Below are 20222 nucleotides of genomic sequence, written 5' to 3' on the forward strand. Positions count from 1 at the left end.
TATTATCATTCACATATGAAAATGAGTCCTTCTGTTATTCTGTCAAAAACTGGTAATTTTAAATTCCATCCATTAATAAATGAGAAGGCTGCAGCACATGCTAATGCACCAATTTGTAGGTTCATCCCATCAATCTGCTTTGCTTTTTTAAGACGACTTCGAATTAGAGAGAGCTCATGTCCAGCCTCTCACCCACCAGCGCCCCCACATCCTTCTCAGCAGGGCTGCTCTCCATCTGGTCATCCCCAGCCTGTGCTGGTACCAGGAGGTGCCATGACCCAGGTGCAGCACCTTGTACTTGGTCTTGTTAAACCTCGAGCGATTCCAAGGGCCCCACTCCTCAAGCCTGGCTGGGTCCCTCTGGGTGGCATCCTGTCCTTCAGTTGATGAGGGTACACCTGATCCCTTTATCTATGTCATTAATGAAGATATTAAGGAACACTGGTTCCATGAGGGGACACCACTTGTCACTGATGTTCACTGGGACTCTGAGTCATCGATCAACACCCTCTGGATGTGACCATCCAACCAATTTCTTATCAATCTCCCAACCAATCTCCTATCAAATCCATCTCTCTCTGAGAGAGAGATGTTGTGAGGGACCATGTCAAAGGCTTTACAGATATCCAGATAGATGGCTCATAAATCCCAATATGTAGCCCTGCCCTTGCTCAGTGCTATAGTCACTCCATTATAAAAGACCACTGGGTTGATTTGGTGGGACTTGTCCTTGGTCACAGTAACTTGCTGTTCTGATCACCGCTACACTGACAGAAATATTGTATCTACTAAAAGTAAGCAATCTATTCAAAATCCATTGTTATTGTTTTATTTGTAATTCTGATTTCAGAATATGTAGTTAGAATTACATACATAGAAATAAATTATGTGGAATATGTGGAAATAAATTAGCTTTGTAACAAAAAGGTAATGTGGTCGTGGCTCTTTTTTAATCTCTAGATGGTTTGCTGGGAACTGGGTTGGTGTAGCAGTTTGCAAAATATTTTATCTCCTGTTTTGAGATTTTAATAGGTCATAATCAATGGTAACATGCTGTAACTATTTCTCAAATATCATTTGCAGATATGTATTTAAAAATAAGCCCATTTTTTATTAGAAGCAGATTTCCATTCCACAAGCGAGCATCATCCCTAATTAGCAATCTTTTCTTTGGGGGAAGGCAGAGATGTAACCTCATCTTGACCTATCTTTCTCTCTTTGAAGGAGATGCAGTATTACTGAATTTGAAATTACAACAGTTTCATATTGTATCCATTTGCCAATATATGAAAAATATATAAAATTTTGGAGCCTTTTAAGTTTCAAGGCTGTCAATTCAAATTTCGTTTATGAAGGAAAAGAGTCATAAGAATAATTCTTGACTAAACCCTTCTTTATCTGTTGAGTGTGCAGTAGTTTTACTCTTGGGAATTCACAGTCAAATAAAGCAATCAGAGCAGGATGAAAGTGCACTCAGCAATTCTGTAAACAGACATGACTGAATTTTAAAACTGAAGTCAACAGAAAGGCATTCAGATTTGGGGTTTTGTTCATTTTGTTGTTTGGTTTTTACTTGGTAGAATACTTTCTGATATAGTCTTTGTTTCTAAATGTTCAGCAAGGTACATAATTGAAGAAAGAAGAGACCAAACCTTGAGTCAAAGTAGAAGAGTTGTTAAGAGTGATGGGAAGCTTAGATCCCTATTTAAGGTGTGTAAGTGATGCATAAAGGCAGGAAGGATAAATGCCCTCCTGCTTTATGATGTTTCCCAGTGTGTTCAGCTGAGTGCTTTAAACAGCGACTAAATTAGAATGTGTGCCCCCATATGAAGGACAGTATGCAAAAGCATATTGAGATATTTGTAGTGGTAATTCCACACAGTCACTCTGAACTAAGAGAGTTATGATCCAATGAGAAATCCGTTCTCTACATCTGAACTTGAATTTCAAAATTCCTGTCAGGTTTATACAGTTTTGCAGCATTGTGTGTGCTTTTCCTTATACGCACAGTATGTTTTCTTCTACGTTTTCTATAATTAACATTTTCAGTATTATTTCTAATATTTCATTATCCCATGCGATAAATTAAGCAATTGAAATTACTTCTGTATCAGCAAAAGGCAGTAAATAATTTAGAACTAAACCAAATATTGTTCATTCTTCAGATACGCAGATTACAAAGCTATGAAGATTTGCTCTGTCATGTATATTCATGTATTTTATCACACTGAGAAAGAGCACTGATTTGGATATATCAACAGAAGAATCCATCAAATAAAGAACACATTAATATATTACTAGAATAATAAAACTGAAACCAATGTGTAAATCCAAAGATACCATAGAAATGCAAAATTCCTAATGACCTTACAAATGGTCAAAGGCAGTTATTAATTCTTCTACACTTTTGAGGCCACATCTGAAACACTTGTCTAGTTTTCAGCTTCTAACTTAAGAAACATTACCCATATTGTCCAGAGATGTTTGTGGAAATATATGATTTGTGGAGGTATCTTTGGAGATTCACAGAACTACAGTAGACTGTGCGCTGAGCAAGCTAAATTGGTGTTGAATTTGGAGCTACTCTGAATTGCAATTGGATTGGATGCCAAAATGTTTAATTTTATGAATAAATTGTTTCTATAATGGAAGTAATTTAAAAACTAAATCCATTATAGCTAAGTAAAAAGAAAGCAAAAATTAATTTTAAAATATAACAAAAAAAGAAAATGTGGTGTTTAACAAATGGTGAAATATTTTTTCCTTAAATTGCTCCCTAATGCATTTTTTCTGGCTTCCTGAGAACAGGCGTGAATGAAGTTCTATGCCATGCTAATGCTCTTCAGCATTCTCTTAGCTTTCTCATGTGACAGGACATCTGAAAGAGACCTACAGCCTTTATGATGAGCTGTTCATTTGGAATTGGCCATAACAAGAGAAATTTGCTTTTGGGTTTAACAAAAGGTTTTATGAGCTTTAGAGAGTCTATATGCTGCACTTGAGGTATATTTTTGCTAACTGCCATAGCTTTACAATGTAGGAGCAAACAACAATTCATACTAGCTTACTACATCAATTTTTTAAAAACCCAACTTAATTATATTCGGCATCTACACAAAGTTGTTCTTTTTTGAACAAACTATTTGCTAGTCTGAGCAGTAATCTCTCTTTTGAACAAACTATTTGCTAATCTGAGCAGTATTGGAGTGTTCTGTTTAATGGAGTGTAAGAGGGTGTGCCAGGATGCCACATCACAGACTATCCATGACATCATTTACTTCCTTTGTTTAAATGGAGTGGCACCAGCCACTGTTTCCATTTGGTAATCTCGTTTTCTCATGTGAAAAACCCAGATTTCCTTCTTTGCCTTTTAATTTTGGTATCTTCTAGGCATTTTGGGATATGGGCCCCACAGAGTTAAGCAATTTCTGATTAGATTGCTTTAGTCTGTTTGATTAACATTTTTACTTGTCTGAGAGTTAGGTTAAGCCTCAATAGTTGCTAATATAGTAGAGTTCTGTGACATGGGTGGGTCATTGGCATGGGTGAGATATTTTCTCTGTATTTTGACAGCCTTAAGAGAGGATGTTAACAAAAAATAAATGACTGGTAAACAAGAATGAAAAAAATGGAAAGAGACTGGTTACTGCTATTCAAGGGGTCATTGTTTCAGTAAAGGAGCAAGGACTGTGAGGGAGATGCTGATGGAAAATCTGTGTTTCATGGAGTGTTACCGGGGAAAACGAGCCATGGCAAAGTAAGCAGTTCTCTGTTGGCTCTCTTCATTGTAATATAGCCTTTGAGCTGGTACTGTAAAACAAATTACTGCAGTGCATCCCATCATTACCAGTGGCCAATATATTGAGTATTCTGTATCCCTGTTTAGTCACACCAGCACCATCACAGTATAGATTTCAGCATCCCTGCTCCAGAGCTCTGCAAAGGATTTATATCTGATGTAGTCCTGACTTTGTCCAGGTATTATTGTAGACAGTCTAGTCTGTTATCTACACCAGAATATTGTATGCCACTGTTTTCTGTCCTCTGCAACTTATTTTTGGAGATGGAGAGTTGATTTCACCAAGGAATAGTTCCAGTTTTTAGGCTTCCTTACCCAGTTATACACTTGCTGTATAACTGCAAATACAATCTAGTGCTTGGTGACTGATGTACTTGGGAAAGAAGAGACTAGAAGGCATGAAGCATAGGAGTATTGCTTAACTGGATTCTGTGTTTAGTGGTCATACAGGAAATATCTGGAAGTAGATATTTTTGGCATATGTCAGTCATGAACTTGTAGGAATGTTGTTGCAGTTCCTATGCATCATTCTGGTATCCATATTAAATGTCAGAAACAGAAATTCAGGGGAAATTAAGTTCCTGTTTTGATAAAAAATGAACTAGCACAGTAACCAGAATGAGATCACATCTGCTTATGTTTCTGTCAGCTGTACCTTACTGTGTATCTGCTTCTAGCACATGGTTAGCCAGCATGCTGATGCTAAGGGACTGAGAACATTCATGCTGTAACACTGTGCTGTTATTGCTCAGACTTCCTCAACAAACAGGGGGCTCTGAGGTGTGGAAAACTGAAATAAAGCTTTAATAGGATTTGGTTTAAAGCAGTAGCCAGTGGGGAAAGGGAAGGGAAAGGAAAGGAAAGGAAAGGAAAGGAAAGGAAAGGAAAGGAAAGGAAAGGAAAGGAAAGGAAAGGGAAAGGAAAGGGAAAGGAAAGGAAAGGAAAGGAAAGGAAAGGAAAGGAAAGGAAAGGAAAGGAAAGGAAAGGAAAGGAAAGGAAAGGAAAGGAAAGGAAAGGAAAGGAAAGGAAAGGAAAGGAAAGGGGGGAAGGGAAGGGAAAAGGAAAAGAGAAAAAGGAAAAAAAAAATCAAACATAAACTCCAAATTAAATTACTCTGTTACTTATCATTTGTAAGTATGGGCCAACACCTTATCATATATCTGAAATACTGCAATATTCACACATTCATTTAATGAAGGATAGCTCCCTCAAGAATAAAGGCTCAAGGATTTCACATACAAAGAATTACCACAAGGGAGTGAATTGTTGTATACCTGTTGTTCCTCAGAACCCTAGGCATTACCCCCTCTGGGCTCAGTGCCTGCAAAAATCCTTCTGTTTCATTTCTTTGAGCTGTAATACTGTCATTCCTGCTGGTGTTTATCACTGAATGCCTGCACTTTGGAGCACACCTGTAGAACAGCTGCTGCACTGTGAGGAAAATGGGATTGTAGCATAAGTGCTTGTTTGACCTTGGCTCAGTCTAAACTCCAGTTAACTGAGTACTGACTCCCCTAGCAGTGCTACTCACCATCATTTACTGCCAGACTTAGCCAAAGTTCTGCATATTTTTCCCTAGTAATGTGGAAAACTTCTAAAACTTGTAGAAAAACAGAATTATACTGTATGGTTCCTGGCTATGCATATGTGTGTAACACTGAATACAATTTTCCATTTAGGCACAAAAATGAAATCACCTCTGTGGTGATTTAGAGGATTTTCTTTTTCAGTATAAGTTCTCTTTGGGGACCACAGAAATAGAAAAATGCAGTAGAATAATATACATTTGGAATTAATTAAAACTGGTGAAGGAAGAGTATTTGCTTCATTTTAGAGGAGTTCTGTGTTCCTAAAGCTGTATAAATAATGTGAAAATCTGGCAGCCTACTTATTCTTCCACTGTTCAGTGAGGCACTCAGTTTGCTTTGGGATTATTGATGATAAGGAAGACTTCTCTCTGAAAGTGGAATAGATGTTTATTGAATGTTAAGATGCATGAAAAAATATTATTTGAATTACCTGAGACCATGCTAATAGATTTGTTTTTGTAAGGGGAAAAAAAAGAAAATAAAATGTTTTTATTATAGCAAACAGAACCCCACATTAATGGAAGTTTTGAAATACCCTCCCAGGAATTCTTTGCAAGCATTTTGGCTATTGCTGATAAGTTTTGATATTATATTTCTAATAGTAATAATTTTCTAAATTAATCTATCACAGACAGTTAAATTCCTAGTGTAATTGTAATGAGAAATATTCAGAAAATACTGAAATAATGATTTTTTTTAAATAAACAGTTGCAAAGAAGAGTGGATGATGGTTTTTTTCTTACATTTTGGAATAAACTTATTTTCAGAGTTAGGATATTCGGACTGTAGACCACATTGTTGGTTATATAAGAGTTGGTGATGGAAGAAAGCCCTTCAGACTGAAATGCTGCATGGCCATCCAAGGTGAATAAGAAGTCAAACAACTTTTCATCACTTTGACAAATACATGTTTCTATCAGATTTGGGATGGGTGAGGGATTTCTCCCTTTCAAGAAACATCACTTCAGTCTTTCTACAGCTTAGCTTAAATTTCCTTCCCGTCAATACCTGATCTCTTCCAGCCCTATGGCAGTGGCACTACTAGTGACAAATGATCTGTTAATAGATTGGTGTTGTCTCTCGAGACTGTAGCATTTCCCTAATAGGCTGTCATGTGATCTTATAGGACTGAAATAAACATAAGGATATTTTTTACAATTGGGTTGTAAAGTACATTTGATTGCATCTAAAATTATTTATTTAAATAGATGTAAATGAGCTGCATATTCAGCTTTATACCGAGCAGTACAAGACATTAAAATTTTGCTTTTGTGGTCTAATGAAAGTTTTTGTTATTGTGTACAAAAACAAAACATAGTTATATGAATTCAGAATTAATATTACCCATACTAGTCTTTTAATTGGGTGGGATATAAACATCTGTGTTCCTGACAGTGTTTCTCTTTAGTAGTTACATTAAAAATTTATTTGATGACAGCAATATAATGATTATATTAATTACACGTTGAAGTGATGTCTACTTTTATTACACAAAACAATTTACAAAACTCTCCTAATCAGAATACATTTACTGATATGATAAAAGAAATTGAAGTAATAAGTTTCATAAAGTTATATAAAGTCATTAAAAGAATCATGCAGATAAGTGTCATTAACTGTGTACATTTACCTAATGAAAATGGAAAGCAGAAATCTCTGAACTGATTCATAATCATTTGGGTTGAGGGCTCGTAATCAGTGATGTGGCATATAAAAAAAACCAAAACTGATTAAAGGCTTTAACATGGTGAAAACATTATGGAGATGTGTGACACACTGCCAAAATAAAATAAAACTTACTGAGTGTTATCTACTTGCATTTTCGATGATTTTGTCACTTCCAAAGTGCTTCTATGGAATTATTCATCTGTCAGCAGTTCAAACAATACAAAAAAGTAATTTTTAAACATGATATAGATTCTTGGCAGGTACATTGTGTGATGAGAGTGTAACTTCCAAGATTTTTTATTCAGTGACTGCAGCAATTTTGTCACTTCCTGGGAGCTGGTATCTAGAAAGGAGTGGGGCTTGTCTTTCTCTGTTCTGTTTTGATATTATATTTCATGTGATAGCGTGTGGAATCTTATTCTCTGTTTAGTTTCTATCTTAGTATTTGCAGAATCACAGAATGGTTTGGGTTGGAAGATACCTTAAGTATCATCTGGTTCCACCCCCCTGCCATGGGCAGGAACACCTTCTGCTAGGCCAGGTTGCTCAGAGCCCCATCCAACCTGGCCTTGAAGACATATCTGTGAAGAGCTTACTTGTAGGGTGGGTTATACAGTGGCCTCAGGTTCATACTGCAGTGCCATTGTAAGGACTGTGACTATATCATATAAATAAATTGTACCAAAGAGATACATTGTAAGTGTTTCAGAAGAGGATTTTGAGTGTAAACTGTTGTATAACCAGTCAGGTTCCTAAATATCTTGTCTGAAGAGAGTAAATTCTTTGCCTGAGATTGTTAATGTCTTGAGAACCAAACTAAGATTGCATTTCTTAGGATTATAAAGATAGCATGGTTTATAAAGATGGTGAGGTGCAATGTGTGTCTCTTTTCCCATGCTGGCACACAAGATGTTGCATTGGTGAGAAATTCCAAGCTTGATGCTCCTAACAGGCTTCCCAGCTGCCAGTAAGAAGAGTGGAAGGAGGTTGAGGCATGTGCTCTGTAAGGATAATTGAGGACAGTTATTCCCCCCACCTTTATTAGATTCATTTATTGCCACGTATCATAGAGTCTAGTTTTTATCTTATAATCAATTCTGTGAATTCATGTCTCCAACTAATATACTAAAAATGGCAGCATCAACCTAGTAGTAAGGAATATTTAAAAAACCTGTTGGCAAGTAGTTATAGAAACTGTTACTGCAGATTGAAAATCAAGTGTTTCTTCAATATAATGTGCTATTTATACAGAAAAATGATCTTAAAATGTACCTAAAAGGAATGCAGTTATTTTCCTGAACTTATTAAAGCAAACACAGGGATGGCAGCTATTTTGATGGAAAACATAAACATCCCAGTAAGTAAAGGTGAAACAGGGTTTCAACAATGATAAAATTGTTGCAATTATAATTTTCGTCATACAATGATAACTTTTCACTGTGGAAAGTAAGCTGCAATGAACAAAGAATGAAACATGAGTTTATTTAGAATGGGTGAGTCATGTTACATATAAACTGCTCATTTTCTTTATCTTTTAAGAGGGCATTCATTTCTTTTTTACCAGTGTGAAATAATAGAAATTAATATTAAGCTTTGAGGTTACAGTATGTTTACACAAGCATTTTTCATTAATCATAATAATTGACATACCCACATTAACTCAAAATGTAGAAAAATCAAATAACAATTTCAGTTATTTCAGGATCTCTTTTTTCTTCTTTTTTTTTTTGTTGTTTTTTATTCTCTCTTTTAGAATTGGGTAGAAAAAGCAGAGAAACAGAAACTCTTGTCAGACACCCTTGACCTTTCTGAGCTGTTTCATCCAGACACGTTTCTCAATGCCTTGCGCCAGGAGACTGCAAGGTGAGGGAAAAATAATGTGCCTATTTGTGCTAATGTGCCATTGTTCCTTATGTGTGAGGATGGTTATTTCATTTTGAGGACACAGAGCCAAAAAGTTATGTCAATTGCTGTCATCAGTCATCTTTTTTTTATTTCTTGCCTTGAAGTAAAGTAGCTGTTATCTGTTTAAATACTTAGATTTTTTTTTTCAGTTAGAGATGTATTTTTCTTCAAAGTAAGACTTAGTATCATATGGTACACATTGAAAATACATTGAGTTTGGTTTTGTGTGTTTGATATCCTGTTGTTACACATCTGTAAGATTTACTGTATGTGTGTTTCCATTGCAGAGTAATGAGGTGTTCAGTGGACAGTCTCAAATTTACAGCTTCATGGAAAGGGCGAATACAGGAAGGCAAACTCCAAGTTAAGGTATTTTACTAGGATGTTGTACTAGTATTTTATGAGGATGTTTTATCAGTATAGCTTAAGTCATCTGCCCATAAACTTCCTAGAAAACTGAGCTATAAATAATTGGTGTACCAGAGGTAAAAAGACTGGTAAATGGTATACAGTTACTAAAATGACAGTGCAAAATTCCACAGAAAACAGAAAAGGAAAGCAGTTATCTTTTGTCTTCTCCCTGGTTACTGTTCTCATTTTAAAATTAAGCTTATTGCTCCATTCTCTTCAGCCGCCTCTTAGATGAAAATGGAAGCTGCAATTTTTATGAGTTAGAATTTTGCTCTTGTCCAGATAGATGATTGGTTGGTAGCCAGAGGAAATACAAATGTAAATCTACAAGTCTAAGGCCATGTGTTAGAATTTCTTTAATCACTGGAAGCAGACTACTAAGGAAATAAACTAGAGTAAACCATAAGATGACTAGTTTTTGATATGATAAAAACCCAAGAATTTTTAAATGTTAGTTAAGCCTACAGCCAGCAGCCATAAAGTCACCACAGGTTGCTTTGACAGCAAAGTAGAGATGAATCCTCAAATGGTTTAATTTAGCTTCTTAACTAGCTTCTAACTTCTAAGTAACTAACTTATTAACTCCAGGTAAAACTGCCACTTTGGTCAGCACAGGTCTCTGTGCACCTCTTTTATACTTAATTTTGTAGGGAATTGACAAAATAAGTTTTCTGTGCTGTGTCTTCCTACAGCTATGTTGATCCCAAAATAATGCTGCACAGCTCCACATTCTGGGTCAGCATGGAGCATAGCCCTTAAAACCACATCCCCACAGAGACACTTGTGCCCAGTGCAACAACTCAACAGCAGCTGTGGGGTCGCTGCAGCTGAAGCAGAGATTACTGCATGAGGAGAGAGAGAGCAAGTGGCAAGGCAACTTCTCTAGTCTAGTAATGCAGACGGAAACAAGGTTGGGGGAGATTTTAGGGTTCTGAGCTGGCTTCTGACACTGTCAAAAATTATTAATACAGAATATGTAAGATTTCATATTCCTAAAAGATTAATATATTGTAAAGCCAGTAAAGATAACTGTAATCATCCAATCTGCCCTAAATACAGTGCAGTCTTTTGAACTTTGTTGAAATAATTCCTGTTGGACCTAGAGAATGTAATTTTGCAAATTCTTCAATCTTGATATTTAAGTAAGAGTAATGCTTGCCTGCTTCATTTCATAAGAAGCATGAGAAGACAGGTCTGTACAAGTTGGAGGTAAATAAACCAGGGAACTTTTAGGGCTTGGTATAAACCTGGTATATGACAAATATACCTGCAAATCACATGATCTGAGGTTACAGATTCAGCCAAGGTTTCTAATGCCATAGCAGTAAGTCAAAACTGAGTTTCACATCTCAGACCAGTCATTCTAGTAGCCTAGCTATCAGTTGCAGACTGTAGGAGCTTGAAGTTCTTCAAAACCATGTTAACATTTTTGAAAAATATCAGAAGTCAATGTCAAGTACCTCAACTCCTAAATAACATTAACTCAGTGTATTCATATATTAAAAAATATCACAGTGTTTTACAGTTGCCAGATTGAAAGAGCTGCTTGGCAAATAAAGAATGAGAGGAAAGAGTTTTGTTACAGTACTCCAGTTTATATTAAACTTCTGACTGAATTTTAAAATGTTTTACTGTCTGAGAATTTATGTGGTAAATTTTTGGCAATGCTAGTTAAGTACACTGTTGGCAGTCTATATCGTGTGTAGGCAAAAGATTAATGTATATGATCTATTGCTTTACAAGAGTGTGTCATGTTCTAAGAGGGATTTAAAATCAAAAGAGAATTTTGTTTAAGGAGAAATTCTTTGCCCTGAGAATAGAACAAGCAGTGAGGTGATTGGTTATTTTTAGCAAAACATAAGAATCCTGTCAAGTTTCTTCACTTGATTTGAATATTATCTTTTCCTCTGTAAGAGCAATACTCATTGATTCTCTATTAGTAAGAAATCACTAGTATTTTCACTGCTCCTTTTAATCTTTGATAAATGGAAAGGCTTTGGAACCCTTTGCAATGCTGAATATCTAGATTTCCCTACCATGAGTCCTTCCTCATGTTCATGGAGAACTGAGAGGAAACTTCCCCATTAGTAAAGCTACATACAAGAGGGACTATAACTAGGGCATAAAGCTGTTATTGATTCAGAAAAGTAATTCTCTGAAATGTATCTTGTTTGATAAGGATCCTCTGGATTGTACATTAAGGTTGGGTCACCAGAGCACTATGAATTTTAATACTGGTAAAGTAAATGTTGTATCAGCAGTTTCAAGAATTCAGGCTAACTTTGTTAAATGGGAACCTATTCTGAGTGGGAACTCAAAGAAAGAGAATTCCATCAGCAAAAATAATAAGTCCTGAAACACATCCTGTGGTGAGATAGCTGGGACTTGTTTTATCCCACCTAAATAAGAAATTGTAGCTTACCAGACTCCCCTGCAGGAGCCAGACCATGGTATAGGCTATTCTGAGGTTTATCAGTCTCAATTGATGCAAATGGTATTATTTCCCTTTATGTAACTAACTCCACCGAGAGATTTGATTTTGTACTCACAGAGTTGAGGGCCTCTCTTTCAGGATCTGGGAGAGTTGTGCTCAAATCTCTGAATCAACAAATATTTAAAAACCTAATAGAATGTCTCTGTTGAAGGAAATACAAGTAGGAATACAGGTGAATTTTAAACCTGATAGTCACACATACTTTATATAACTTTCTTAGGAAAACTGTCAGGCTTTGAAGACATGTTCTTCAAGATTTTTTTCTTACTTTTTATTTTAAAAGGTTTTGATGACTTAGAATTTATTCCATGAGAAGGAAAAAACAAGGAGATCTCATTATACTCTGTATGATGAAAATGCTTTCTTGGTCTTGCTGTGATTTTAAAAAATGGCATCAAGCTTCAGCAATTGTAGATGGTTGATCATACTATGCATAAAAATACAAATAATTTACCCCATGATCATCTAAGTTAGAAGTGTGCAGTTCTAGAACTGTCAGTGAAACTGCAAAGCAGGCAGAGGAAAAATCAGGCCAAGAACACACCTTAGTCTTATATGAATTATCAAACGAGATGCTAAATTATCAGTGTTAATTTAGGTGATGGTTTAAATGTATGATGTGGAGTGGATCTCCTCTAGTAGGATGTGATGAATATTTGATTTAGAATCTATCTGTATAAAATTATACCTTCCTCAATATCACTTAGAATCAATCTGTATAAATTACATCTTGTTTAATGTCACTCCACGTTGCTTTAACAAAAGGTACTGAAAATGTATGGCTATTGCACTAAAATTACATATTGATATGCAAATACATCTCTTCTGTTTGCTTTGTGCACTGATTGCGCTGTTGCACAACAGCAGGTAGTCATTCCTTTTGGCATTCCGTTTTCTGTATTGTAGAAAAGAGTGAAAGAAAGGAAGAAACATGGTAAGAAAATTATTGGGTAGTAAGTAATATGACCTTGGGTAGAACTTAATATACATAGTAAAGTAAAAAATAAAAAATTACTGAGAGTCTCAAATCCACAACATGAGTATTAATATCAAAACTATACTCTTAGCAACTGACAGGTATATTATTATAAGGCATGCTGAGAGGTCTTTTTTTACAGTATACCTCCATCCCAAAATGTCAATAAATTAATGATGGAGGCCTGTTGAGGTAATGAAGGGAAAATATGACTTCCCAAAGTCTGCTGCAGTTTGGATCATGTCATGGAAAATTATGGCATTAATTAGTAAGGGAAGATCTGTTGCAGAGAATTTGAAATTTGGAAACAGATGTGCTTTGGACCATGGTATCAGCCCACTTTCTACTAAGGTATTTTAAAGAAACATAGTATGTAATGTGTAAAAATAAGTTTTTTGAATCTAAACTAGTACTGATAGCTGTGAACTGCCAAATTCTTTGTAAGAATTAAAATTTATGGTCAATTTCTGCCATTACTCTCTGGTGAGTTTCAAAGATACTATGATTATATTACAGATGCTGTGAAATTCAAGTCTATCATAGTACTTGTAATTTCTCTATAATGTTTATTATAGAAATGAAAGCATATTGGTGTACTCAGTCAAATGGTATGGAAAGTACCTTGTTCTAGTATTGTTGGGGTTTTTTTCTTAATGTCTTTTAATGTTGAATGAAAGTAAAAATTGGGTCCTAATCTTCAAAGGAGTTTCTAGCATTGGTTTCCAGGAGAAGTTTTCCAGGAGATCAAGTGGTATTTTCCACAACTGTAATGTCAAAGGGACTGCAAATACCAAAGAAGAAAAGTGCAGTAAAAAGTTTTTTCAAAAGTTAACCCACTTCTATAGAAATTTCTTTCAGAGATGTTCAGGATGGCCAGACCTTTGAACACCCTAGCAGCGAACTTCAAAACCGCTTCATCAGACCAATCTTTGTCCAATAACTTTGCCATAGTTATTTATTAAACTATGATCCCTAAAAATATTCCCTGAAGAAAGCAAGAAGGACAGAAAGAATATCATAGGAGATGAATCTTTCTAAAATTTGTGTGAAAGTTAGACAAAAAGTCTACTCTGAACTTTCCATCTGGGATTGTTTTGGTTCACGTTATCCGCAGCTTTGGTGGTTTTGCTGTTAGTCCTAGTCTGTATGAAGCACAGATTGCTCTAAAGAGCATTGTCACTTCTCTGGTCGCTGTCTGTCCAAGGAGAAGCACAGCTTTGTTCTATGTCTTTTTTAAAAGCCATGTTTTATAATATTTTTTTTTCATATTAAAAGTTTTACATCTGCATCTTGCACATTGTAAGGAAGATTCTCCAGCTCAGCTGGGAGAATAAAAGAGAAATATGAGTTTAAAGAAGCAAATTCTTGAAGAGTGTAATGCCTGTCTACAATCAAAAGAATAATTAGAGATTAAATATGCAAAATGTAATTTTAGCTAGTTTACACTTAATATATTATTAATTGAAAACCCCTAACACTGGGGAGGAAAGCATTGCTTTTCAGTCATGACAGTAACTCAAAATGTGTTACTGCTTTATTCCATCTTTTGGTGTGAAATACATAATTTTAGAATACTAAAATTACCTAAGGAAATTATATCCATTTCATCTGTGATACTAATCTTCATTGTAACATCATACTTTAACTCCTTTATGCAATCTGATAGAGGTTTCAAAATTTCTTGCAAGGGAAAATATATTGGAAAATTACATTTTTCTCCATTTTCCTTATGTGATCACTCCTCCAATTTCCAGCAACACTGTATTTCCTGATTCCAGCACTGCTTTATGAACCATGCATTTGGTGAAAGCAAACCTCAGTATGATAAATTTAATTCAGGCTTTAGTACGGTAGTGTAACAGGCAGATGATTTTCAGATTGTAGCTTCTGTTACATATCTGCTGCAGCTGGATAGTTAGCCTTTTGAAAAGCTGCATAAAAGTTATTATTGAATTAAGTTTTATTACTATTAAAATGGAAGTTGTCACTTCAGCAGGCCAAAATAATAATAATAATAATAATAATAATAATAATAATAGTAATAATAATAGTAATGCTGTTAATATTATTATTTGCAATCTAGTAGTATTTGTATTGAGGAAAATAAAGCTATCAGCAAATATTGGAATTAATTTTTAAGGTATTTAGAATAGAGGTCACCAACTTATGGAAGACTCCAGAGAAGAAAAAATAGAACCTTTAATTCAGAGGCTGAAATTACTTAATTAAAAGAAAACACTTGAAAGATGTTGCAAATAAAGCATTGCATAGTTAAGGAGCACCTGCGATTCTTATTTAATTTTTTGCCAAACAACAAAATGCTTGTCTAAGAAGTTTTGAGTTTGTTAAGTAAAATTTTCTCTCATATTATTTCAATGTATTTTGTTTGCCTCTGCTGAAGCTGTGTAGTTGCTCCATTCCATTCTTTGAAAGCTAAGCTCAGACTTCCAAACAGGAAGTCATGCTTATTGCAGTGATTGTTCTTCTCTTCTTCTCGTCATTGTAATGGTTGTGAATTTGGCTGTTGCTATCATAATTCCATTAATCAAATGCCAGGCAACTGCAGTTTCATAATTAATGACATTTACAGGTATTTTTCTCTGGCATTTCAAAGAATGTGAATCCAAATCAGAGGAAGTTCACAGTGAAGTGTGGTCCAGATCTTGCTTTTAAATCATGTTTCCTATTCTCACAAAGAACATAACAGTAATTAATTTCCTGTCATTTAAAAATTTGCTCACAGTAAAAAGGTTCATCATTTATTAAAGCACAGTGTAATCATTATTGACATTTTAATTCTGTTATTTATGTTTGAATATTTTATATTTCCATGGCAGATCAGTGGCTTACAACTGGAAGGTTGTCGTTTCGATGGAAATCGACTTTCAGAAAATCTGCATGATTCTCCCAGTGTGTCATCTGTTCTCCCTTGTTACATGGCCTGGATTCCACAGGTACTAAATTATTAAAAGCCCTAAACTTTCAAGACCCATAATTTTATTTTTTCTGTGCAGTAGCTGTTCAGTATGAAGTTGCTGACCTGTTTTCCTTTCATTTCAAAATAAAAATCACAGTCTTTACTAGGAAAAGTAGTTACATTATTTAAAACTGAAACTTATTGTTATTTTGTTTATATTCTTTAGCTTATATTGCTTAGATGAACTCATGGGCTTTATTTCAGTCATACCTTAGTTTCTTTGTCTTTTAAAAACATTGGCATGTTTTCAAACCTTTATTAGTAAATATATACATATGTTTGGGAGTTCATTCCTAGAATATATTTTCTTTGCATTTTAAATATTAAAGTAAAATGCAGTGACAATAAAAAAGAGAGAATATGATGTGAGCTGTAAGCAAAGAAAGCCTTTCTCCTACTTAAACTAATTTAAAAAAATGTCACTGCTTGCAGATTTTAAGATGAAAGAAAGTAATCCTAACAGTAAAATCTGTTACTGCTTCTGCCTTCCAATTGGCATAGCAATTGCTGATAAATAACTCAAAAAGTCACATAGAATATATTCTAGGGTGTGTCTTTTAACAAAAAATTGCTTATTATGGAATTCGTCTCACTTACATTTAGGAAGCCCATCCCATCAGAAGATATCTGGGATGAGTCTGCCCAGTGTGAGTCTAGAGACAGCCTAGACCTCCATGATGGCCTTTGTGTATTGTGACAGATAATGCACAAGGAGCTCCATTGCTAACACACTGCTGTATCCCAACTTACTTTTTCTCTCATTGTTATTTCCAGCAGGGGAAATATAGCATTATATTATAGTACAGCATTAGAAGTATAAAGGTCAACAAATTTAGACCTTGAACACAAATGTAAATGCTAGCCACCATCTGCGCCGTTGCTCCCAGCTTGATTAAGAAAGAAAATACTGAAAATTTTAAAAAAGGACAAAAAATGAAAACATCACAAAAGCTCTTACAAAGTTGACCAGTGAAGGATTTCTCCGTTTTTTGGTATTTACAGGTTTTGGTTTTTTCACCTTAATAAACAGATTCCTAATTTTTTTGAGAGGTGGTGCATGGGATAAATACAGAATTGCCAGACATTCTAATATATTGGCTCAGTGGTGGATGTGGAGGATGGTAATATGTGTGGTTTTCCATGGTATCACCAAATGGAAACACATTTTAAATGAGAATTCTTAGTCCTCCCATTGTTCTGAAAGATGTTCATCTTGTGTTTGAAATAAAACAGATTTTTTAGTACTTTTCTTAATAAGACTATTTTTTTTAAACTCCAAAGGTAGGATCCAAAAGTTATATGTGAAATCAGCAGAGAGCTTTATCTGTAAAATTAAAAAATTAGATACTTCAATAATCAATGAATTAAACTTTGTCAAATGTACTTATATTTGAAATGAATAGCAACTGGCATCTTTGTGTTGGAAAAAAAATCTAGTTCTTATAAAACACAGGCCATAACCTGTCAACTGCCCACTTTTTAAATACAAAGTGTCTTTAAGGAGAGTTTTTCTGAATTGGTCTACCCTTGAGTTGTTTTACAATCACTGTAAAAATTGACTGTGCTCAGAAACCAAAGCAGAATTGGATATCATTCATTTCCCTTAATTTAATTATTGCTCCTTAGGAGAAGAGTGCATAAAATTGAACATATTATCTTAGAATTCTTAGGTTTTGAACTTGTTTTCTTTTCTCCATAAATGCAACTTTTGAAATCTAGTGAGCAAAAGTATATGTATAATGTAATGTTTTGAAGTAATTTTCAACCAAACTTAACTTCAACCTAGGGAATTTCTCTGAGAGAATCCCCTCAAAATCCTGCAGTGCTCTAAACAGAATATTTTTAGCTATTAACACTGTGATTATTCTCATATTCATGCTTATTCTCATAAGCTTGTTCTCTTATTCTCACATTAAACTGTGAAGGTCCTTTCCATTTTTAATCCACTGATGGATCCCATGCTGTGAAGGGTGTCACTAAAGGGGATGGAACTGTGTATGAGGCAGTCTAACAAAGAGAACTTTTGGATTGTACTTAAGCCAAGGACATAAGGATTTGTGACTTAAAAAGACTTCCACAGAATGGTTTTAACCCTCCAATAATGTGATTCCTTAAAACATCAGTGGGATTGAGAAAGGCACAAGAACAGATATTTTGTTCCTAAAAGTGTAAAAACAGGTCTTTGAAAGCAAACTGGCCAGCTTCTGGCTCCCAGCTTTGGCAAAATTTAAATTCTCTGATTAACATTTTACTCTCAGTCTGGCCAGCGTTTTGTCTTCTTCAGTAGTGTTAACCAAGGAATAAATGGACTAAGTACAGTCCTTCTGAGAACAGCTGAAATCCTGGTTATAAATTATTCTATACAAATATTACCACACATAAATCTTCTGCAAGGATTGAAACACTGTTGTTCAAAAGACAGGGGAAGTTGATTTTCAAAAGGAACAGCAAAATTCTTCAGTAATTATTTTATACTTCACATGCAAGGCAAAGTACTTGAAGCAGTTATTGTTTGCATGTTTCCTTTTTCCTGTTTTTAGTTATTTTCTAATATTGGAGCATCACTAACTCACATTTGATGTGATTTGAGTTAAAATGGCACTCATTTTTATTTAAAATTCTTTTCTGACAAGTCTGCTTCTTTGTTATTTCGTTCTTGAAAATCGGACATTTTCCTGTTGACAGGATGGGACATTTTGAGTTTGACAGAAAACATGCTTAATATATATCAGTTGAATCAAACCCTGATCTATTTGTAGTAACTAAATACATCATGGGTTGAAATTAAGTGCTGTAGGAAGTCTTGATGGAGTCTTTGAGCTCAGTTCTGTGGTCACACATATGGACAGGGCCCCATGCAAAGCCCTAGGAGGACATCAGGCAGTTTGTGGTAGGCAACAGAGAGGAGCAGTTCAATAAAGTAGCCTGGAACAGGTGGAGTAAGGATTTTTGGATTGTAGTCCCTGCGGTATGATGGTTGCAGGTATCACAGATGACACCAGGGGCTGTGCCTCAGGAGGAGGGCAGGGTTTGCTGCAGGGATCGAGGGGGCAGTAGGGTCTGCCAGGGCACTGCCAGGAGAGCTGCTCCCCATGCCACAGCACAGGGGCTCCTGAGCAGCTTTCTCCCTGCAGGAAACTGATCTGCACTTCCCTTAGCCTGCTTGGCAGACACTTTTGATGTGTGATTTTGGGGAGGGTTTTAGCTGAAGGAAGATTTTCATATGTAGTTCACAAGATCACCCCTGTTATTTCCTTCCTGGTCTTTGAGTTATGGACAGAGCAATTTTTCTGAAGTCCCTGCTTCATTCAATCCTTCTCCTTAGTGCCCTGAATGAAGACTTCCGTGTCCAAACTGTATCTTAACTTTAGATACCATGCCAGTGGAGAATATTGCTTTCTCATGCTTTGTTGTCTTTTTATGTGACAACTAAGAGCTTGCTTGTTGACAGGATGCATATGGTCCATATTCTCCAGAGGAATGCATATCTTTACCAGTCTACGCTAGTGTGGAGAGAGACCGTGTGGTGACAAATATTGATGTACCTTGTGGAGGAAACCAAGACCAGTGGATTCAATGCGGAGCTGCTTTATTTTTGAAAAATCAGTAATCTGAAATTGCATCAACTTGTGAAGTTAAGAGACATTATAACATCTAATTTCTTACTTACCCAAAGAGAAATTTAGATTCATTGTTTTTATATTTTTAAAGCAATGGTTTATTAATTCCTGTTTTATTTTTTTAAGATGTATTTAAATAATTCTACTTGATAGAACTTCAATGTATCTTTGTGGGATATTGTAAAAATTGGCATGGCACTATTCAGCAAACTGCTAATTCAGAATATTTCTCTAGATTTTAATATGCTGTATTTCTTTCTTGAAGTTATTGAAATCTCTTCTGGTTTGCTCAGAAATATTGAATAAAAATTCAAAGTCAGCATTTTTTCCTTGATCTTTTTTTCATTATCCTTTTGAAATTGTTATTCATATGCCTCTGTTATTTAATAAAGTAAAAATTAAAAACTTACCTTTTGTAACTGAAATTTAATGCTTTACTTGAAGGTAAGAATCAGGATAAATGTTTCAGTCTCTTTTAATGATGTTTTGCTTGTAATTGTATTTCTTTGTATAGCTAGTAAATGATAGGATTTTGATGACCTTCATGTGAAGTTACAAAGTTAGATTACTATCATGGGTGTTATCTAGAAGTTACTGAAAAAAAAAAGAGAGATTTCCATCCAGTTGTTAAATGAAAGACAGAGGGATCTAATAGGGCTTTTGGTCTGTGATGTGAGAAACACCTGGGATCTTGTTCTTAGTGCAGGATACCCAAGTTTGATTTCACTGTTTCATGATATGTCAGGTTGGGATGCTGTCACAGCATTGGAGTGCAATTAGACA

The 20222-nt window shown here is 35.2% G+C and overlaps 1 protein-coding gene across 2 annotated transcripts in view; it reads left to right on the top strand.

Annotated features, from left to right (window-relative positions):
- DYNC2H1 (dynein cytoplasmic 2 heavy chain 1) overlaps positions 1 to 19808 on the top strand; it is a 148061-nt gene extending 128253 nt beyond the window's left edge. For both annotated transcript variants that reach the window (XM_054271485.1, XM_054271486.1), the window contains exons 86-89: positions 8810 to 8919; positions 9249 to 9330; positions 15680 to 15796; positions 19271 to 19808. In XM_054271485.1, the coding sequence (XP_054127460.1) occupies positions 8810 to 8919; positions 9249 to 9330; positions 15680 to 15796; positions 19271 to 19429 (468 nt within the window). In that variant the 3' untranslated portion in view covers positions 19430 to 19808. The remainder of the gene's footprint in view (positions 1 to 8809; positions 8920 to 9248; positions 9331 to 15679; positions 15797 to 19270) is intronic.
- Positions 19809 to 20222: the final 414 nt, after the last annotated feature.

The sequence above is a fragment of the Melozone crissalis genome, unplaced genomic scaffold (genome assembly GCF_028551555.1).
Source record: "Melozone crissalis strain CALT ecotype California unplaced genomic scaffold, PUWL_Pcris_2 ptg000013l_1, whole genome shotgun sequence".
Classification (NCBI taxonomy): Eukaryota; Metazoa; Chordata; class Aves; order Passeriformes; family Passerellidae; genus Melozone; species Melozone crissalis.